We start from the raw sequence: 21732 nt of genomic DNA, 5'->3' as shown, positions 1-21732 counted from the left end.
TCAGGCCGGAGGAGGAGCCAATGGAAGAGGAGGAACCACTGTAACGGCGGGAAACGAGGGTGTCACACTGTTACTATTGACCTCTCCGGAGAACGCCTCTTTGAGCTGCGAAGAGTCTCGACTGATCCCTTCATTTAGTCCCCCTAACCCCACTCACCACGTCAGTCACCTTGATTGGCGGCCCCTCAGCCAAAATGAGGGAGAGGGGGTGGGCTCAGCCTCAGAGAAGGGAGCCAATCAGGAGACAGAGGACTGAATTGGGAAAAAAAAATATTAAACATAACAGCGCTGCTTTGGCGGCACTCGCTCAGAGACACTCGTTTTTTTTTCTGTCAGTCTTCGCACCCCTACGTTAGCCCACAGCGGCTAACCGAGTGACCGAGGCAGCGGGCGGGTGTATTTGCAGCAGGGGGGCGAGATCAGGTCTCGCCTTAGAAAGGTGTGATAACACTTCTGTGCAGAAACATACGGTGCTTTACACAGCTGCCCTCTGACCACACACAGTATGGACACCAGGGACAGCAGACGTCCCCGGCTGTCAAACGCAGCTCGGGGATTTTCTTTTCTCTTTTCTCAACTATTTTTCCCTACAAAATAAGGGCATCGCGGCAACTGAGATAATATTTTACAAGATGCATTCACTGTGGACTTTGGTTCGGCCGAAGTTTGAGTAGGCTTTTACAAAGATTTGATGGTGAGACTGTCACCGTGCTGGACCAGCCTGTCGTCGAAGGTTGATGAGTGAGAGGAGTGCCTTGGGGAGGGTCCGCTGGATTTCAGGATTGTTCAGGAAAAGATTGCCTTAAGTTAAAAGATTTTTCTCGCTGAGGAAATCCGTGCGAGGGCGGGAGACTGAGAGTTTCAAGTCCTTTCGGGGGACGAGAGCGACAAAAATAAAGCAAACAATCTTTCAGCATGTTTACTTGGATTGTGATGAAGACAACGTTTATGTCTCTCACAGCCTCTCTTGAAGAGTTACTTTACTTTTGGATGGATCTATTTTTCTGTAAAAAAAAAAGAAAAAAAAAAAAGTTAACGCTTTGTAAAGGTAGTTGCCAGCTTCATTAGGAAAAGGTGCAAACATGGAGACCTTCAAACAAGGAAATTAGATTGAACACTGTCAAAAAGGTTTAGCCTTTAATGTAGCTTCCCTTTAACCGGAGTCATTGCTTTGTAAAACACATAAAGCATGCGTTTGAGCAGAGAGACCAGACATTTTTGCAAGATTTTTGAATGTTATCCAAAAACAGAAAGCCAAGCAAGAAAAGCCAAAGCATGAGTTTGCATATACAGTAGTACTTTCACTCCATTTAGCTGGCAAGTCGACAAACATTTCTCGTATTGGCCCTTTCAGATAAGGCTCCCAGTACCCAGTTCAATGTTTACTAATTTAATCCTTCACAGATCAAGTGAGCATCTCTTTACATGTGCCGATCGACCTACCATGCTTTGCCGGTTGGCAACTACCTTGGTTACTGGTGTGAGCTAAACATTAGTCATGTATATTGAATTGAATATATTTTGAGAGGCAGTAATCGAGTATTGCCTGTTTGTATCTACATGTATGATTTCCACATCAAGTTGTCGATTTACAATATCAAAAATGTGTTTGGTAAGCGTGTCCACTTTTTATTTTTTATTGTACAAGATTATTTTTCTAACTTTTTTCATCCATAGATTTTGTTCTGTGTTTTTATCCGTTTTCTGGATAGTTATAGGGCTGCCATTCACATACTTAGTACTATTGTCACTTCTCGTTCAAGACTTTCTTTCTTTCTTTCTTGTATTTATCAAAAATAAGGAGCAACACTTTCTTTCTTTCTACGGCTCTCTAAGCCCTTTTGCATTTTCATCACTTGTGTATTTATAACATGTACTGTTTATAGGAGATTTGTATATGGAAAATTTATAAATGTACTCTAACTAATGACAGCTATGATATTGTGAGCGGAAAACAGTATGGTGTATGATATTACTCCATGAACTTAAAAAAAAAAAAAAGCAGCCTATTTAACTCGTCATCAACTGCACTGTTGCCCTTAACTGAAACGTGGTCATTATATGGCACTGCAATTGACTTTTTAACAACCTTCAGAGTAAGACATTTGATCACTTTGTTGCCTAATTGATACATTTTCCTCTTGTGCATGGGTGATATGCACTTAACCTTTAGACTGTGACAACATCACGCATCCAAAAAAAAAAAAAAAGAAAAGAAAAAAAAAAGAGGTTTAGAGGCCGTTTTATGTAGCTACGTTTTTCCTCGGCGGGAAAAGAAAAGAAGGAGACACAGATGTGAAGAAAAGTGGAATTTGAACCAGTTCTGGATAGAAAACATCAGCTTTCTGAGCATGTTGCACTGTCACGTTTGGCTGTCCATGACATCAGTGCTTTCCTCTTCGCTTTTCCTGCTTGAATTCCACTGACCTGACACTACTAGTAGATCAAATTACACTCAAATTAACCCCCATCTGTCAACTGCTTTGTTAAACACCTGATTAAAGACGACTATCATGATTATTTTAAGTTGATATCATTTTATAAACTTGTAAAATTTGAGATTAAGTTGATATTTTTTCATGTTCTAACAAAACATTCCACTTGTTACTCGTTTAATTTGGCCTAACATTTTTTTTTATTATTATTTAAAGATGAATTTGAGGTTTTTTGTAGAAACTTTATTACTACTCTTTCTTTTTTTGCCGTCTGCTCGCGCCAACTTTAACTCTTTGCATGGTTTGTGAGTCAGCATGCCTGCTTGTCTATGTAATAAAAATGTATTTGCACAATAGAAGAAGAACACTGGAGGACTTAAAAAACAAAAACCTCCCACGGCAACTCCCCAAGAGCACCAGGCGGGACGGTTTTCTTCCTCTCTGGTGTTCAAACAATTCAAAAGACTTTTGTCCAAATGACTCCATTGAGAAACATTTGATATTGTTCTTATTGAATATCGTTTCCAATAAGTGATTTTAACGAGAATCAGCACTTAACAACATGTATGGACTGTGTTTAAGAGAAATGTGCTCTGCCAAACCTCTGCTACATCCACACCTTAAAAAGACTCTCCCAAAGAATGTTCCTCTTTCAAAGGTTTTTTTTAAACGGGCACTATTAACGGTAGAGAAATGACGGATATCAGTTCTTGAAAAGGTTTGGACAAAAAGGGCATCGTCGTTTGATTGTCACACCCACCTCGGCCAGTTCTCTATATATATAACCACTGTGGCTCAAGAGCAATTCTTGGTTTACATGTAAATGGATTAAAAAGTTATTTTTTGTTTGTTGTTTGTCTCTATTGATGAAAAATGTTATCTTTCTTTGGGACCTACGCTTTGGACATTTCATCTCTGACATCATCTATAAAATATATTTCTGAAAAATACAAGCATCTGTGTTTGTATTGGCTTTTTTGCATGAAATTAATGTACATAAAAGCTGTTCAGGGGTTAAATAAGGTCAAGACTCGAGAACCTTTGAGGCCATTTCAGGAATCTTTCACATCAATAATGAGACGTCTGGACAGAATCAATTCACCAGATCCTCTTATCACTTGTGAGGACATTTAAACTGTAGTATCTGCTTTTAATTCCTCATAAGATAAAACTTCATATTATCTGGCTGATGACACAAAGTGAGATAATCAGATGACAGAAAACCTAACCTAAAGAAAAGCTTTTCTTTTTCTTTGTGCTTTTATCAACTCAGTGAAATGATTACTCAAAGTCCATGTTAGTCCAGTCTGAGTGCAGATAATCAATAGTGCTGGTTGTAGTGGAATTCCTGAAATTTATTTTAAAAATACAAGACAGCTGAGAAACCATCGTCATTCCTTGTTGGCTATTTCCAGTGTCCCTACCAGTCTAATTCTACAAGCTTCAGTAATTAGCTGCCCAGCACATGACAGTAATGATGGTAGAAAGTATGTCACCAGAGTGAAGAAGGCAGGTCTTTGGTTTGAGGAGACATATGAGGAGCACAAAGTCTCAGCTGACTTCTCTCTGAGTGGAGAATCTAATTACGAGACCCAATATCACAAGTGTGCACGCTGGGTTGAAGGCAAAGTCCAAAGCTGCAGCTATCAGGCGACCTCCTCCTTTGTTTGTCTGTATGTGTGGAACATATTTGATTGATTTCTTGGGCTGCAAGAGTGTGGTGGAATTTTCTGTTATAACCTAAAGGCTGCAAATGAACTATTATCATTATTGGTTCAATGTCTGGTTTATGAAATGTCACCAAATAGTGAAAAATTCCCTTTAATATTTCAAAGATTCCCCTCATCTGGCCAATCCCAAAGATATTAAGCAGAGCCAGCAGAAAAATGTCTTTTAATAAGATGGAAACAGGAGTTTTTTGATTAAAAAAAATGACTACTAAATTAAATTTGGAGTATTGCAACAGGCTATTTCATAAAAGAATAAACTGAAGATGTAGGCATCACATGTACAAGATAATAACAATATGAGAAAAGGCTTTAATGAAGGAATTAATTTAATTAACAGGCAAATTTAAAAAGAAAAGCTAATATGTGTCTGTCTCTCTTGTGATTAATAATAGTTGTACAATTAGAAAAGAATAGAACAAACAATTAGTTTTGGAGGGTTTTTACAAGCCTGCATCTTGACAGCTTAACAAATGGGAGAGTTTTATTTTGGTAAGATGCTCATACAGTTTGAAAAATGAAACCAAGTGGTTTCAGGTGAAAGAACAACTCAGTATAAAACATTATAAAGCATAAAGCATCATCACTTTTCAAACAGTCTTTGGTATTCTGAGAAATCGTGGCTTTTATGCAGTGAGTGTTCATGTGTCAGTGGGAATACTACACTGTCCAATGAGGGGAGGGCACTTCCCTTTTACCACGCAAATACTGATGTGATATTTCCTCTCTGCCGACGGTCCCCAGCTGCTGCACCAGTGCAATGCTTCGGCTGCAACATTAGCAAGCTCATTTTCCCATTTTTTGTAACCCTCAAGTGGGGATACACATCGTATTCTTTCTCCCCCCCCTCCCCACCCCCAATTTTCTTTCCTTTTTTTTTTTTTGTTGTTGTTGGAGCAAACCGATCCGGATTTTCCGACATGCCTAACATCGTGCTTTTTAGCGGGAGCTCTCACCACGACCTGTCCCAGAAAGTGGCCGACCGGCTGGGGCTGGAGCTGGGCAAAGTGATCACGAAGAAATTCAGCAACCAGGAGACATGGTGAGTAGACTCTGAATCTTGGGATGTTTTTTTTTTTGTTTTTTTTGTCGGTGAAGCCCATTTTGCTCCAGCTCCGGTGCCCCATGTGGGTATGCTAGCTTGAAGCTAACAATAGTTTACTACACGTGACTAAGCTAGCCACATGTAAACACACCAGGCTAGCGCTTGTAGCTAAGCTAACATCAGCGTATCCAACATCGGGTTTCATGTCAGATAATTTATTTAATGGTTAAAATAAACTAAACCGACGGAAACGGTGAAGTTGTAACGTTACGTAACGCTTTTATTTCGTTGCGCGTTGAGCTAACGGCGCTAACGTTAAACTGTGTCTGTTTCCCGTGTTACGGACGAATATGGAGGAGGACAAATGTTGTACCTGTGGTGCAAAGTCTTCCCCAAAGCCCAACTCTCACGGGCTGAACTATGTTTGAACAACCCTGTGTTTAAAACGGCGATAGCTGCTTGTTTTGTGGCCCCGTTAAAATGCTAACTCTGGGCCACAAAGGTGCTACTTTTTAAAGTGGAACCAGATTGTTACGGGTGTACAAAATTTGACGTAACACCTGAACGCATTCACCTAGCTGGATGGCTAGTGTTAGCTGGCTGTGTCCCCGAAACTTGAATATTACAAATATATATCTTGATATTGTATAATTCATACGGAGATCGGTACAACTGCAGTTTAGATACTGATATTGTTAGATGCAGATGATGTTTGTTTGTTTTATTTTTTGCGGAATAGAAGCACAGTTCTGTCCGATAATGGATGCTGGCTAACTTACTTTCGTTTGACGTGGATTTACGTTAACTGGCTAACTACAGACGATAACGTAGCTCACTGCAATTGCAAGCATCAAACCTCAGCTATTGCGCTGGCTCGTGGGTATTGAATGTCAAATATTGCCTATGAACTAATATGATAGTTTGCAGGAGCCCTATAGTTACACAAGAATAAAGTTTAGATTGCTGTGGTTGCTGCCTGTTGAGCAAAGGGAAGCTAAATTAACTGTCCAGTGCTTAAATCACATGCATTTGATTTGTGCACATTTCCAAAGCAGCCCAGTTAACCTTCAGTGTCTGCACGCTGCAGTTTAACAGTGGCATTACATAGGACTTTTATTGCTTTGAGTGCCTTTGTTGCTGCCTGGCCTTGAAATAGTTAGTTAAGGTCATGAAGCTTGTTTGAAGTCTTCTGCAGGATGACCTTTTGGCTTCACGCTGGCCTGTTTGCTGAACTCTGTTTTAATGCATCTGTGGCTGAGGTTATAGTCCTTCAGCTTTCCAGCCATCTCATCCCGTCAAGTGCATTTTATCCTCTCTGATTCAGTAATGGGAAAACCATGCACTGCGTTAATGTGCTTTGTGATGCGGTGGATTTCATTCCCATTGGATTCACTCACTGATGCTCTCAAAGTACTGTAATGCACTCTGGATAAAAGCACCCTGCATCCACCAAACTGCGTAGGTTGTTTTGTAATCTTCCCTTTGCATTCCAACACTGTTGTTTCCTGGATTTAACAGGTGCCATGGCCTCTTTATCTCCGTATAAGACCCTCTCTGCTGGTGATGTTTCCACCCACAACTCTTAAAATCCAGTGAAATCTCTGATTATCCGTGCTGCGGTTTCTCTCTAGGGAACTGCAGCTGTTTGGGCGACACAAAGTGCAAAACAACCATTTTCTCATCCTCGCACACTAACAGGGAGGTGAGAAGAGGACACTGATAGCAGCTCTTCTCATAGCTCCAGTGCAGGTTTTGTCAGGTGACTTACAGAGGTCACATACCAGTGCAGAGGGAGTGGATTCCTGGGAACGAAATTGTTTGTTTTACAGGAAGGAATATCCAAATAAAGATTGTATTATTTGTATGTGTAGCTGCTTGGTGTTAGAACATAATTACTCTAATATAGGGCAGACTCAAAGTACACATTTTATTCTAAGATGGCAAGGACGGGGATTCTTAAACTTTTAGATGAACTGATGAGGAGCAGTACATTAATGAAGATGGACAACATTAAAGAGAAAGACGGCTGCTGTGTCAATAAGTGGTTCTTCTCGCTGTCTTTTGTCTGCATGAAAAAGGCGGCTTTTTGTGTCCCCTGTTGTGTCACCTTGACTGCAGTTTAATTTTAGTGGCATCTTTGGCAGGAAATGCTCAGCTCAAGGTGGCGTTGGCGGCGGGCGACCTTCCTTATTGCCTGAACATGTTGTTGGCTCGCTCTTTCTGTCAAATTTTAATCGTGTGCATGTGTGAAACTGATCAGGAAATGTTTAGAGGATGGCAGTGCAGAGCTGACGTTTGCACTGGTGTTTGCTGTTATTAGGAGACTAGATTAGTGTAATGTTATAGTGCAGTTTGTGCTGATGTGAATAAAATACAGCTGCACTTAACTATTATATTAACCATCAGTTAATCCCCTGATCATGTTTCAGTTGGTCTCTAATTTAATCAGGTTTTATACTATTCAGATCCCAAAGATATTCAATTTACAGTGATATGAAATGGAATAAAACTTGAATAGATTCAGTTTACTCACATGTAACATGTAATTAATTCTCCAAATAGTTGCAGATTCATTTTCTGTTGATTAGATCCATCAAAGTTTTAGCAGCAGAATAAAATCTTTTTTTGTGTGCGTCTATTGGGCAGAGGAAGTTGCCATCATTCGTCTTAGTAATCTTATTTACTTGTTCTTTCATGAGCTAGTTCCTGAATTCAGTCTACATTTAGCCATTTTTAGACAGGTTTTATTTAGTAGTTAGGTTTTTGTCATCTGCTCATGTTTTAAACTTGAATGTTTAAGAACTTCTTTTATAAAACAAGAAAAAAGGAGTTTTGTAGAAAAAGCTTGTTATATTTCTCAGAGTAAGGCGTTGAAGAAGTGCAGCTCTGCTATAGCTACTGAAACTTTTGATACTTGTCAAGAGTATTGAAACGTTTCAACAGCCAGCTGTGTTGCTGCTGTATTTTTTTTTTGGTTTTGGCTTTGGTCCCAATAGAAATGAACTTTCCACCTTGACTTTGTCAGATGGTTTTGGTTTTTTCCTGCTATGATAAGAGTTCTGATCTGTCAGTGCTGGCCTCTCTTAAAAAAACTCTCCAGCCCACAAGACGAGTCTGTGCTGGCCCCACTCTCACCCCAATCAGCTGTATATGTTCATTGATCACATGACCGAGGTCCGGATGGACCTGGTTGTCTCCAACAGAGGAATGTTTCATACACATGCTGCCTGCGCTGAGTTCAGGGTCTCCGACAGGTTCACGCTGCATGTATGCGTGTGTGTGTCTGTGTGTGTGTGCACGTGTGTCTTTTCAGTCATCCTCACATCAGCACAGGGACTTGGCCCAAACCTGTTAAATAATCAAGGCTGCTCTGTAATAAAGTGTACGACATTTAATTCTGGAAAGGGTTTTTTCAAAAAATGTCAGTGCCTGTTAAAGAGTTGGTGAAGTTTCATGTAAATCCACATTTGAAACATTTCACATCATCTTAACATTTTCAGTTTAGATTTTTACTCCGAAGCTGACATGTCCCTGTTGTAAAATGTGCTCTTCTCTTTGTCCGTTTCCTCTGACAGCGTGGAAATCGGGGAAAGCGTGCGAGGCGAGGATGTGTACATCGTGCAGAGCGGTTGTGGCGAGATCAACGACAACCTGATGGAGCTGCTAATCATGATCAACGCCTGCAAGATCGCCTCCTCGTCCCGCGTCACGGCCGTCATCCCCTGCTTCCCCTACGCCCGGCAGGACAAGAAGGACAAGGTAGACACACACACACACACACACACACACGTTATCGGTCCTAAATCTAGTTGTGATATTTTCTGCAGTCTGATTAGTTGCATCCTTTTCTGACTTAGTTGACTTGAAATTCCAAGAAGTCATGAATCTTTTTAAAAAATGAGGTCACTGCAGCTTCACCTTCTAATGAAAGCTGAATGTCATTATTTCCCTGCGGCACTGCAGGTTGACTTGTTAACTCATTTTACAGTCATGTATTAATGAGAAACTCCACATCGGTGTTACTGCTGCTCTCGGAAAGTCAGCAAGGAGAGAAACTGGTTCATGCAGCCTCCTTATCGTGTAAATCATTATCTTGCATTGCCTCAGTTGTTAATGTAACTGCAGCAGCAAATCAGGTGAAGCAGAAAAAGCAAAGCTGCGACTTTCAATTTCAACTTGTTTGCACTTAGAGGGTTTTCCGATGAATTATTTTCAAGTCCGTCCCTCCTCCTTCCTCCACTCTGCCTGCACATGCAATTGGCTGCAGCCGCACAGTATGTTCCAGAGAAGTGTCTCCTTTCACTCACATGACGGTGTTACATGTGAGGGTCAAAGCTCTGCAAACACTTGGGCTTACCTCATCCACATGTTGACTTCAAGGGCAGATTTCATTTTGTGAAACGTGCCGATCACAGGCTTCACAAAATGCTCCACTCCCAAAAATATAACCTGTTGTATGAATATGCAGATGGTGCCGATATGCATATTTTACATATGAAAGACTGAACTCTATTTTTTTATTTATTTTTTGCTTCAAATGGACAGTTTAAATGATCCTGAAATGACACTTTGGACTCAGCTGCTCAGCATGAATCTTCAAAAGCTGCATTTTCTCTGAGCACTCACGCAAACATCATTTCCAGGTAGACGAGTGTTTTGTCAACAAGCCCTGCAGCGCCGATGCCTGATGTGTGCATCGACACAGTTGTTGGATTTTTTTTTTTTCTTAAGTGAACACATCGGGTAAACAGAACAAGCCCGGGGAGGCAGCAGGGCCTAGATTTTTAGTAGAAGTTTGGCCGACAGTCTCAAGTCCTGCCGGTGTGTCATTGAAGCTGCTTCAATTTATCAAATAATCAAAATCTTCAAGTTTAGATGTAAAGCCGGGAGGCACATGCTTGAAGTCAACAAATGCCTCCATCCACATGTTGATACAGGAACCACCAATTTATTGAAACCCAAATATTGGGTGACAAGAAGAGGATGTTTTTATGGTAGCTCCAGATTTGTTTCAGAAATATTCAAAAGATGATTCCTGAAGGGGAACGCAGGCTGGCTGCAAACCACTTGATGTCAAATGCAGACGAATCAAGAGACCATGAGTGAGATTTCTCCCTGAGATAAAATCACAGCTTCTCGATGAATTTCCAACATTGCAGAAAAAAGAATAAAAAAAATAAAAATCCCCCGGTGAACAGTGTTTTAAAGTGCTGACATTTTCTTCTTACTCACTCACCTCAAGCGACTGTGTCTTGATGCTTGTCCCAGAGTCGCGCACCCATATCGGCCAAGCTGGTGGCAAACATGTTGTCTGTGGCCGGCGCCGACCACATCATCACCATGGACCTCCACGCCTCACAGATCCAGGTCAGTACACAAAGTCTTAGTCAGCACGCCATATCACTGTCGCGCTGTGTTACAGAACTGAGTGTGTAAATGAGTAAAGAAGAAGATCTTAGCCTGTGGGGAACTGCCTTACCTCTTTTAAAGAGCAGCTACAGACGCTAGCAGTGGTTTTGAGCGGTGTTTCTATTTGTGTCACCCCAAACTACACAGGGCGCCTTTTATATGAATAACTTTTATGCAGGTTGTATTGTGTCACTTTAAAGAACAACTTACATAAGCTAGTTTAGCTTAGCTTATTTTAGCTTAGCTTAGCTTTGCTTGGCAAGGCTTCAGCAGATACAGAGGTGGACGCTGACATGCAAATTACAGCCGCATACAATCCACACTGGTGATGGTGAATTTCTATATATGTATGAGTCAGGGACTGAGGGGGGATCTGGATTTGTGCTACATGTCTGTGTTTCCTCGACTGATTTTTGTTGAAACCTTTTATTTTTTTTTTTTTAAAGGGGTTTTTCGACATCGCTGTAGACAACCTGTACGCAGAGCCTGCTGTTCTGCAGTGGATCAGAGAAAACATTCCTGAGTGGAAAAACTGTATCATTGTGTCTCCAGATGCCGGCGGAGCAAAACGGTAAGATACAGTGACAACTGACGGCATTTCACGTGCATCCAAGATCGAATGGGTCAAATAGCATTACATTGTTATTGCAGGGTAGTTTGCCGTCCTCCATATTGTAATCTGAATAAGTTGCGGTCAGTTAATGTGCATCATGACTCTGATTTAAAGCCTCGTATTCAGTTCTGAGACGTGCAGAAGTTTCTTCTGATCTGCTCAGTTTGCTCGTTGGAAATCGATCCAGTTCTCTGCACGATCGAGGTCTTTCCCTGAAGGTTACAATGATCTATTAAAATCCACTTGTTAGACGAGCAGTCAAAGGTTCAGTGTCAGTGGCGCTCACGCCCTCCTTCCTGTTCTCTGTCCAGCGTGACGTCCATCGCCGACCGCCTGAACGTGGAGTTCGCTCTCATCCACAAAGAGAGGAAGAAGGCCAATGAGGTGGACCGCATGGTGCTGGTGGGCGACGTCAAGGACCGCGTGGCCATCCTGGTGGACGACATGGCCGACACCTGTGGCACCATCTGCCACGCTGCCGACAAGTCAGTACCAATTAAATGCTTTTATTTTGGTGTGATGGGCAAACACTGCAGAACGAGAGCAGAGATTTTATCTGAATTCAAACTGGGATCAAGCTCAGCATCAAATACTGTTCAGACCTTTGCACAAGAATGTGGTCACACCTTCATATTGACATTAAACTGATAAGGTGCTTTTATCAATTTCGATATTACGACACAAGTTTGCGTAACACCTTTGATTCACTGAAGAGAAGATCTACACAGAAAGTTGATATTAGTAGAATAAATTGTGTGCAGAGAGAATTTCATCTCCTGAACTGTTTTTGTTTTTTCTTCTACTTCCAGGCTCATCGACGCAGGAGCGTTAAAGGTCTACGCCATCCTCACACACGGCATTTTCTCCGGTCCAGCCATCTCTCGCATCAACAACGCCCCGTTCGAGGCCGTGGTGGTGACCAACACCATCCCACAGGAAGAGAAGATGAAGGCGTGCCCGAAAATACAGGTACACAGTCACTTCTCACCCTTTGATACGTGGTAATGCTTTTCTCTTCTTTCCAAGGCTGTACCAACACTCGAGCAGCTGCCTTATTACGAATTACAGCAGCTAGTTATTTTAGTGTGACATTGGCATGTGACACACGTTATCTACTGTTTGTTAAACTGATCTCAGCTTGATCTCTTTCAGAGAAGCACCGCAGCAGCGTGTCTCCTTCTCTAGGAGACATGTGACGTGGACAGAAATGACATTATGGAGAAACAGTTTTATTTTCCCCACATGACAGATTTACTATCCCCCTCAGGTCATCGACATCTCCATGATCCTGGCGGAGGCGATCAGAAGAACCCACAACGGCGAGTCTGTCTCCTACCTCTTCAGCCACGTACCTTTGTAAAGAACAAGAGAGGGTGACGGCCCCCGGCGCTCTCTCCTTTCCCACCGCCCCTCCACCCTCTCCCCCGGTCAGGTCACTCAGCCGGCACTTTTGGCCCCATATCCTCCAGAAAGGCCAGAGAAAAGGGCCTGATGGTTTTTGGCCAACCGTGTGTCTGTTTAACAGTCACTCCCACACATTTTCTTTGACATTTTCACCCAGGAGACAGCGAAATATCACTTCCTTCTCAGAAGACCAAGTTTGTATTTATGACTATCTTTTTTTCTTTCTCACTGTTTATTTTTTATTTCTCTTGTTCCAGATTCACTTTCACCAACCTTGAATAGCAGAGGCCTGGCCTTCACTTTAACCAAAGGGTCCATTATGTAACATTACGTATTATTTGAACCTCACCGAAAAAGACACATTCCACTTTGTCATGTGATTTCAAATATTTTGGCCCTTTCTGCTTTGCAAAATAATAAAAGTTGTGAAAAAAAATGTGAAAATGTGCACCTTTCCCCGCAAGTGTTTGCTTTAACAGCTGCTAAAAGTATTAAAAAATAAAGTTCTAGCCTAACCCTCAACTAGCTAAAGCTCTATGGACTTTGATTGTAATAATAGTTTATGCTTAGCGCTATCATCAGGTCCATAACAGGACCTCAAATTGTGTTGATGTGACCACAGACAAAAAAACAGTAAAATTAGAGGAACGAACAGACTTAATTTACACACATTTTCTTGAGTGAGCTGTACCGAATGTGCTGTTGCATCCTCTGCAGTGTCATCTCTCCCAACAAGCTGCTGTCACCCAGTGGTGGCACATCTGTATAACATCCTTCTCCTTCAGTACCTTTTTTTAAATTGTGCTAAAAATATATAAAATTCAGTAGCAACTTTCCAAACTCTCTGATGGGTCTGTTGTTGGTGTTTTGGGTGCTTTGCCCGTTTTTCAAAAGGTCATGAAAGGTAATTGAGCCCAAAGCTTGGTTATAGTATTAAGAGTTCAAACATGATTTGTCATAAAGATAGTGTAATTGTCACAGCTTTTGTCTGATCAGGCAGGTTTCACTGTTTGTCCTCAGATGGACAAAAAGTTGGTTAAAAAGCGTGATTTAATTTTTTTTTTTTTTTATATATGTAACACTTCAAGCTGTTTCTTTGACAATAAAGCTTTGACAATGGCTTACACACACGCTGTCCTGCTCGTCTTTGCCTGTGTATTTAATTGTGCATTAGAATTAAATGTCAGATTTGAAGCAGTAGAGGATGAAGGATCCTGACGTTCAGGCTGTATCCTACACCTCCCATAATGCAGCTGAATAACGTCTCTGCACATGTGCAAACCCAAGCTGAGATATCTCTGATGGCATCATTATGACATCATCATCCCCTGATTTAACACATGGTAATTAATCTGATCTCAGGGTTCATAATAAAACAAAGAGGTGTGGCTGAAAGCTCTGGTAAAATTCCAGTAAGTGGACCTCATGCAAAGAATGGTTTGTCTTTTGTGAGTTCTTTGAGAACACTGTTTATTCAAGTACTATATTTAAAACATTTTTTTTAGCTACTTGTACTTGAATATTTCCATTTTCTGCTGCTGCTGCATTTAAAATTGTGTATTTTTTTTATATATCCAACAGCTGGAGTTGTTTCCTTTTTAAATTTGAACTTTAAATAAAGCAAACTCCAAGCTCCCTGGGACCCTGTCATGTTTTAATGCATCTGACTTGTTACCATGAGATATTTCCCTTCTTAATTTCTATGAAATGATCCAATATGTAACAAAGATTCAAGAACAGTCAGAAAAATGAACACACGTTCGTCACACGTTCATCTCAGCCCTCAGATTTCTCCTGCATCCCTTTGAACAAGCCCAAACCATCCACCTGTACTGAGAGCAGCTCCATCTCCACCTTTAAATCAAACCTGATCTATTAGAAGATAACAATAGAGGCCTTGCATCTGCTGAAAAATGAAAGGAGTGATGGAGGGAGAATGGCAAAGCGCCACCAGGAGGCGCCCTTTGTGCATGAATGTGCAGCCACAGGCAGATGAAAGTAGTGGGCAAGGACACATTTTGTGCACTTTAACTCACAAGAGGGACATTTTCAGCAGAATGCAGAGGAACTAGTGATATTTTAGAAGTAAAACAGTTGTGTTGGTGCTAAACAGAAAATCTAGGGGCTGACAACACCTGCTGATATAAACTAGTGATAAAATAAGAGATTGGGTGGTGATTGGGTTCAGCACCATGCGGCTGACACCAGGACGCACATATATTTCCATTTCTCTCCTCTGGGAAATAACGTGAAGCTCTTTCCGGGGGGGGGTCAGTCTTTTGCTTCTTGCTTTCAGCATGAGGTTGCAGGTTTTGAGTCTCTCCAGCAGGGGGACACGGGAGGCTGGATGAGGGCCGGTGATGTCAGCGTCATTAGCATATTTCTGACTATATCTGATGCTTGCGCAAAGACGCGCCACTACTGCTGCAACGCACTGACCAGAGACCTTCCAGCGATCCCGTCAGCCAACGCTTCGGTAAGACCTGGTCACCAGCTCGTTTTTTTTTTTGGTTTTTTTTTTACTTCTTTGTGCTTTAACTGGCCGCAGCTTTTAGGAGAGTGAAGCTGTGAGATGAATGTGAGAAATGTGGTCAGGGCGCTTGGGAGAGATGTTGTGCCAAAACAGGACAAAACATGAGATGATGTGATTTTTTTTTTTTTTTCTTTTTCAATGAACGCAGCTTGTTTTTGTGTCTTAAAAAGCTCAGAGTGTGACATGACACCGGGGCAGGCGTGTGCGGGTTGTCTTTGTCTCAAGTGCACACATTCACGCACATCAGCCTGTTTCCTTTGTTGCCGTTGCATGCGTCTGGTCCCGTTATTTAAAACGACGCCTTTTACGCGTTCACGGCGCTTTTATTGGAGCACGTTTTTGGTTGTTGTTGTTGTTGTTGTTTTTTTGTTTTTTTGAGTGTATGTTGAAATTTGTGGAGTTGAACTTGGGATTTATTAGGACCAAGATGAGTGAGCAAAATGCCAATCTGGGCGGTGGTTCCTACAGATTGCGCCCCAAGGGGAGAAGTACGTGACAAGTGAATGCGGATGTTGCACAGCTTCCATGTGGAAAGCCCCTGAGTGGACACTCAGAAAGCAATCATTTACCTCCAAAATCCGATCTTCTCTTTATTATAGTGTTATTTTTTTAAAAAGAAAATTTGCACATAAGCAGCAGTCTTTATCTTTTTTTATTTTTTTTAATTTTCTTGCTCTGCCCAGCATGGGAACTCCTATTGTTATGTAAATGTCGGATTTGAACGCCTTGAGCTGGCTTCATTGTCTGGAGCAGCCGGTCCCCTGTGCGCAGCATCCCCGGGCTGTGCGTTGGACAACGGGGCTGGATGTTCAGTGAAACCGCGCTGGGCAGAGCCGCAGGCGAACAAAAGGAGGCGGACGCAGCCGCGCACATTAGAGGGGGAAGCAGTCTGCGGTTGCGCATGTAGTTAAACTGGACAAATGATTTTTGGCCACTGAGATTTTTAGGCAACGCCCTTCGACTGATCCAGAGTCAGCGTGGACCACATGCCTGGGTGGTTTTTTACCTTTTTTTTTTTTTAAAAAAACGTCATTAAGATTTTAACACCCCTTTGATTTCTACATTAGATATATGTATTTTTATGGAATCACCCTCCCTAGTTTCTATCAGAGCATTTCAGGTGACCAGCACCTGTAGTTTGCACATGAATGCTTGTGTGGGAGCGGCTGTAAGAGGACCGAGGGTCTCTGAAAAACTGTCTGCTTCCTTCCAGACTCTCTGCAACCATGAGTGACAACAAGCCCGACATCTCAGAGGTGACCAGCTTCGACAAGACCAAGCTGAAGAAGACAGAGACGCAGGAGAAGAATCCCCTGCCTTCAAAAGAAAGTAAGGCTCCTGCAGCTAAAGGCTGTGTGTGTGTGTGTGTGTGTGTGTGTGTGTGTGTGTGTGTGTGTGTGTGTGTGTGTGTGTGTGTGTGTGTGTGTGTGTGAGAGATGCATTACATCACACTTCTTTAACTGTTTCTGTGCTGTGAACCAACACCGCAATATTTTTGCAGTGGTAGGGGTTTTCATCCAGTGTTGCCTCACATCTCCTCTCCTCTCTTCTCCTCCCCAGCCATCGAACAGGAGAAGGCAGCGGCGACGTCGTGAAGCCCCTCCCTCCCGTCATGCACTGTACACCCCCCCCTCCTCCCGCATTGCCTTGTTTTCAGTCACTTCTTTTAGCTGTATAACTTTGTAACCGAAATTATGAAACGACAAACATAACCAAGCTGCACAGCCTGTGGACGGATGATGCCTTCGACAGGGCAGTTGGGGGCCCCCCCCTCGTCCAACACCCCACCCCCCCCTCAGCGAACGCCACCTTCACGCTTGTCTTTCTGTCGGGGGAGATGAGGAAGATTCGTCCGAGACGGAGCGGGGGAGGTGGGGGGGACTGCAGAAGACAGTCCTGAAGGTGCACGTCTCTTCTTCAACACCACCTTGACGACCAACATCGACGTGCAGCAGAGAGGCCCGAGGGACGGGGCGTGGCCTGCGTCCCAGGAAGCTCATCATCGTCTCCCCAAAACCACCGACACCCAACTTCCTGTGTGGCTGCTTTTACGCCAAAGCTGAGGCGTCAAGCTTATTTTTTGTTTGTTTATATTGTTTTTTCGTCTTCTAATTTTCGGAAATGCACAACTTTGTTTGTTCGCTGGCCAAATTGTAAATGCCCCAAAAATTGATACTGTTGTCTGTCACAATGTTTTTTCTTTTGTATGTACACGAGGATTAAAAACAAAAAGTGTAACGGATTCCACCTAGATCTGGGAGATGCTCAAATGGACCTTATTTACGGTTAAATTGTACCATACTTCGGCCCTTTTTGTCAGAGTTATTCGGGATAGCTTTTGTGTTGCAATCTGTCTCTGAATTGTCTCAAATGAGGAAAAGGAGAAAAAAAAAAAAATACTGGCAATTGATTCCATGTGTTTGCTTTCAACCGTAGATCAAAATTCTTTGGAGTTTTGTAAAATCCCAGCAGTCATGTTACTCTGCCACAAATCATTACCAGAAATGGAAAACCGTGAAATGTTGTAATAAAAAAGAATTTGTTACTAAAGAAGTGTACTGCCGAGTGTTTCCTCAAGACATTTATCCACGCTTCGGCTTCTCACTGAACCAACGCCGCTGCTCTTTTATCACAATCCGCGCACTTTAAAGGTGCAGTTGGCCTCTTTTTACACTCACAAACACACTCACTGTGTAATATTGTTGTAGCTTGGTCTTAGTCTAACCCACTTTTCACACTATCTAACATTCAGGTGCCAAACAATCCTTTAGCATTACTTAAGGGATGAGGCTGTGCTCTACTGAAGGGCTTAAACGTGACCACAGTGAGCCTCGCAGGGATTTACCAGCACAGGAGATGAATTTTGTGTGTGTGGAGAGGACAGGAAATGAAAGTTGTTAAACCACCTGTCATGGAGGTCTCCTCCTGAGGAACCCATGAACACCACCGTCAGCACAAAGCTCACTTTTAAAACCGGTGATTATTGCAGAGAAGCTCAAACCATGGAGCAAATTGCCCTGCAATCCAGGAAGTAGACCGTGCCTATTTAGGAACTTTGATCATTTCAGGCTTTCTCAAGCTAAACTAAAGGCACAAAGGCTCTCAGGCTACCAGTGTGTGTGTGTGTTATCAGCTGTCAGCTGCTTTGATGCATAGGTGAGCAGTGGCTTATGGGACAGCGTGCCATGACCCAGAATCGGGCGTAGCCTCAGTGAGAGATTTACTCAGGCCTTCATCCTGAACTGCCTTCGTCCTAAATTAGCCACCGCCTCCAAAGCCTTAATGTCATTAGCATGACGAGGCTGACATTTCCTGTAAATGGCATGCGTTTTGAAGTACCTACATGTAATTGTGCAGTGTCATTTTATCCAACTGAAACGTGACCGGGTTTTGAAGGAGGAAATTCCCCATAGGGTTAGTCAGCACGGATGGGGAGATGATCCAGTCTGAATGCTCACGCTGTCGGATGGGAGTGTGATCGCGTGGGACGTGAATCGACATTTAGATGCATCTTTGTTACAGATGTTTCCTGTGGTGCTACATTCATGCATAAAATGTATCTTCATGTACGTGGAGCGGAGACATCACAAGAGTACATGACTATTTCAACCCGGGCCGATGGTGTGATTGATCTCAGGCTACGTAATACTGCAGATCTTAACATGTTAGTGTAAGTGGATTGGTGTTAAGTCAGTTGCTCTTAATAAGGCATTAATCTGCATCCAGGAGGAGGAGGAGGAGGGGGTGGGGGGTGTGGAGGTTAGTAGGCTAGTGCAGGGTGACGAGGCCAAAACCTTGCAGGTCCTCACACAGATGGGATTAACACCTCCCGTCTCCCCCCCCCCACCTCTCCTCTGCCATGCTGCATGGCTCCACGCAGGCCTGCAGCAGAGCCCTTCAGGAAAGTGACGGAGGATTTTTTAGGTGGAGCAGCAGGAGGGGTGGAGTCGCTGTCCAGGGAGAGGAGTGATTGGGGGGGGGGGGGGGGGGGGGGGGGGTTGAGAGGGGGGGGGGGGGGGGGGGGTGACCGTCACATGTGTCAGCACCAAGCTTGTTGAGATCCTACGGGTGTCCTGCCCGCCTGGTAACCCATGGCAACAGCTGCTGCTGAGTCACTTCCCGGGGTTGGGCGGTCGGATGCTTGTTATCCCGGTGGAGTGTTTCTCCCCGGCACGCTCTCCTCATCAGCCTGTCCTGTTGGCATGTTTTGAGTGCTCGGGAGATTATGATGTTATTTAGATATATTTCACCATCTGTCTCCTGCAGCCTTGTCCAGTCTTTGAATCTGGCCTGATTAACAGTGGATCCGTGGATACTGAATGCACATGTGCCATTGCTGAAGCAGCATCGCCTGTGGACCTTTGTGTCTGTGCACTGAGGTAACTGAAGGTGAGGAGGCGAATAGCTGAGCAGTGACCCGATGACTTTTCATCGAGCGTCACTCTGAGCTTTACATTTTCGATTTTTGGTTTGATGGTTTTCCACAGAGCCGACCGACTGACTCAATTATCTTTCTATCACACGCACGCACTGACAAACACTGAGTGCGCTGCAGATTTCCATGGCAACTACCCACCCAGGAGCTACATCACCATCGACCACGCATCAACACCTAACCATTTTCTTTAATATGCTGAGAAATAGCCACTGTGTCTTTGGCCGCTGCAGAGAATGGGGAGTAAACAGGAAACCCATGTTTGTGTGCAGCATGTTTGTGTCATTGTCATGGTTTCCTGTCCAAACCATATCTCTCTAGATTGTCTGTGGTCTTATTTTTGCATGCTGGCTGTCTCAGCTGTTGGCAGACCAATGATAAGTAAAAGAATATAAAGGGACAGCTCAGGTTTGCTGCACCCTGAAAATATGCAACATTTGTTCCCTCACTGCTGTGTTAGAGGTCCTCAAATACAAACGCTCACCACTGGTGTTTTTTTTGTCGACATATGGTGATGACAAGCATATGAGGAATGAGCAGCCACGCATTGAGGGTCAAGGGCCGTGTGTGTGTATGTGTGTGTGTGTGTGTGTGTGTGTGTGTGTGTGTGTGTGTGTGTGTATGTGTGTGTGTGTTAGCTCATAGGATGTGACTTCAGAGTGTAATTTAATACAGCTATGAACACCACAGAGTCATATGGGGGAAACTGAAGCTGCCTGAAGTCCTTCAACTAAATAAGGTTTGATTATTTTAGGGAGATTTTCTGGTGATGTTCATAACAGAGTATTAACCATAATGCACAAGTCAGTGGTGTTCATTATCACCACTTTTACTTTCTTAGGTGGTAGGAGTGCAAAAAAGAAAAACAACCCTGTTGTTTATAATATTTTTTTTCAGATAATCGGGTGTGTTTGTCAGTGGCGTTTGGCTTAACAAACAACTCTTAATCTCCCAGTTTATCAGGTGAATTCAAAATCACCTAATTTGGAGATATATGGTTTCTACTGGACAGCTACATGAACTAAATCTAACATTAATATCTCTCAGCTCAGGATGATTCTTGTCAAGTGTGGATCTGTGAATCCCCTTCAGACAGTTAATAGATTGACATTTAGACATTTGCAACTTGACATGAAACATTAAAGACAGAGAAGTGTGGCAGCATGTCGTCGCTTCATTCAAGAAAATGTGTTAAATTATCTCTGTATGTGCATATTTTTTAATATACTGTATCTACATATATTACATGTTTTTTGTGCAACACATCAGGCCTCAAAGTGTCTCACCAGTCATGTCCTCTTTGTGCAAAGTGTTTACAGATAAGTGCTGTTCTGCGTCCGGTGTTAGCAGGAAAGCAGGAACTAACTTTTTCTGGCACTTTTCTAAACAAAGACACAAAGTGCTGAGAAATAAAAGGGAGCACACAAGCCAACACTCCGATGTAAGAAAGAGCAGACATGTAGTGTTGGCTACAGGAAGCACAGTAACCAATGTCAGTGCTAGCTCTGTTGTTGCATAAATGATAATTACATAAGATCCTGCGCATTGGTAAAAGTCCGTTAAACAGTTGTATGACCACTAATTACACCATCAAAGTGATGCATGAAAGCACAGCAGCTTATTAAGAATCAGAGAGCGGGTGTGGTCCTGTGTTACAGACAGGCAGAGGGTTTTTCAGCAGCAGGCAGAGCTGCCTGTCTATAGCTTTGGTTGATTATCCCAGACATGCTCTATTAGTCTGGCCCCAGGTGGGGCCCCCGATCAATGGTGTCTAAATGGTGTTGACGTTCCCCATTGCTTGTAAATGCATTAGCCAAAGCACTGCACAGAATCAATGCAGCTGCATAGACAGCAGAGCTCAGCGCAGCACTTCACAGAGTGTCAGGTCGACTCACTCAACTGGACGAGGTGCTCGTGGAAAACATTCACCCTGAGGTGCTGGCCGAGAGTGAGTGTGAGCAAAAGAGTGAGTGTGACTTCTGCAGCTGTGCATGCGTGTAGGGAACGCATGATCACATGAACTGATGCTTCTGCGACTCACTCCCATGCGTCAGCTTGGTGCATCCGTACAGTGTAAACACGCAGAGGCTTTCGGTGGCTGCTCTCCTGAGGGCTCATACAGAGTGACAGC

The 21732-nt window shown here is 43.0% G+C and overlaps 3 protein-coding genes across 8 annotated transcripts in view; all 3 read left to right on the top strand.

The window, feature by feature from the left end:
- The window catches only part of LOC139609369 (histone deacetylase 4-like), a 63176-nt gene extending 59896 nt beyond the window's left edge, over positions 1–3280 (top strand). For all 6 annotated transcript variants that reach the window (XM_071463801.1, XM_071463802.1, XM_071463803.1 and 3 more), the window contains one exon: positions 5–3280. In XM_071463801.1, the coding sequence (XP_071319902.1) occupies positions 5–44 (40 nt within the window). In that variant the 3' untranslated portion in view covers positions 45–3280. The remainder of the gene's footprint in view (positions 1–4) is intronic.
- A 1589-nt stretch (positions 3281–4869) lies between these two features.
- LOC139609442 (ribose-phosphate pyrophosphokinase 2) lies at positions 4870–13759 on the top strand. The gene is made up of 7 exons (XM_071464000.1): positions 4870–5204; positions 8783–8966; positions 10476–10574; positions 11063–11187; positions 11541–11714; positions 12039–12198; positions 12497–13759. Exons 1-7 carry the CDS (start codon positions 5083–5085, stop codon positions 12587–12589), a joined length of 957 nt encoding a protein of 318 aa, XP_071320101.1. The 5' UTR covers positions 4870–5082; the 3' UTR covers positions 12590–13759.
- A 1136-nt stretch (positions 13760–14895) lies between these two features.
- LOC139609443 (thymosin beta-12) lies at positions 14896–17719 on the top strand. The gene is made up of 3 exons (XM_071464002.1): positions 14896–15109; positions 16380–16495; positions 16727–17719. Exons 2-3 carry the CDS (start codon positions 16393–16395, stop codon positions 16759–16761), a joined length of 138 nt encoding a protein of 45 aa, XP_071320103.1. The 5' UTR covers positions 14896–15109; positions 16380–16392; the 3' UTR covers positions 16762–17719.
- The last annotated feature ends 4013 nt before the right edge of the window (positions 17720–21732 follow it).

This window comes from Trachinotus anak, unplaced genomic scaffold (assembly GCF_046630095.1).
Source record: "Trachinotus anak isolate AG129_WGS33_773 ecotype Australia unplaced genomic scaffold, CSIRO_AGI_Tana_v1 ptg000026l, whole genome shotgun sequence".
Lineage (NCBI taxonomy): Eukaryota > Metazoa > Chordata > Actinopteri > Carangiformes > Carangidae > Trachinotus > Trachinotus anak.
Note: the sequence above shows the minus strand (reverse complement) of the source record. Positions and strands in the feature narration are given on the sequence as shown.

Bases quoted from the DNA above. Each gene is read 5' to 3' on its own strand.
- LOC139609442 (XM_071464000.1), top strand. From the start codon at position 5,083: ATGCCTAACATCGTGCTTTTTAGCGGGAGCTCTCACCACGACCTGTCC. The intron at 10,575-11,062 runs GTCAGTACACAA...TTTTTTTTAAAG, and splicing joins TCCACGCCTCACAGATCCAG to GGGTTTTTCGACATCGCTGT. The intron at 11,188-11,540 runs GTAAGATACAGT...TTCTCTGTCCAG, and splicing joins GATGCCGGCGGAGCAAAACG to CGTGACGTCCATCGCCGACC.
- LOC139609443 (XM_071464002.1), top strand. From the start codon at position 16,393: ATGAGTGACAACAAGCCCGACATCTCAGAGGTGACCAGCTTCGACAAG. The intron at 16,496-16,726 runs GTAAGGCTCCTG...TCTCCTCCCCAG, and splicing joins TCCCCTGCCTTCAAAAGAAA to CCATCGAACAGGAGAAGGCA.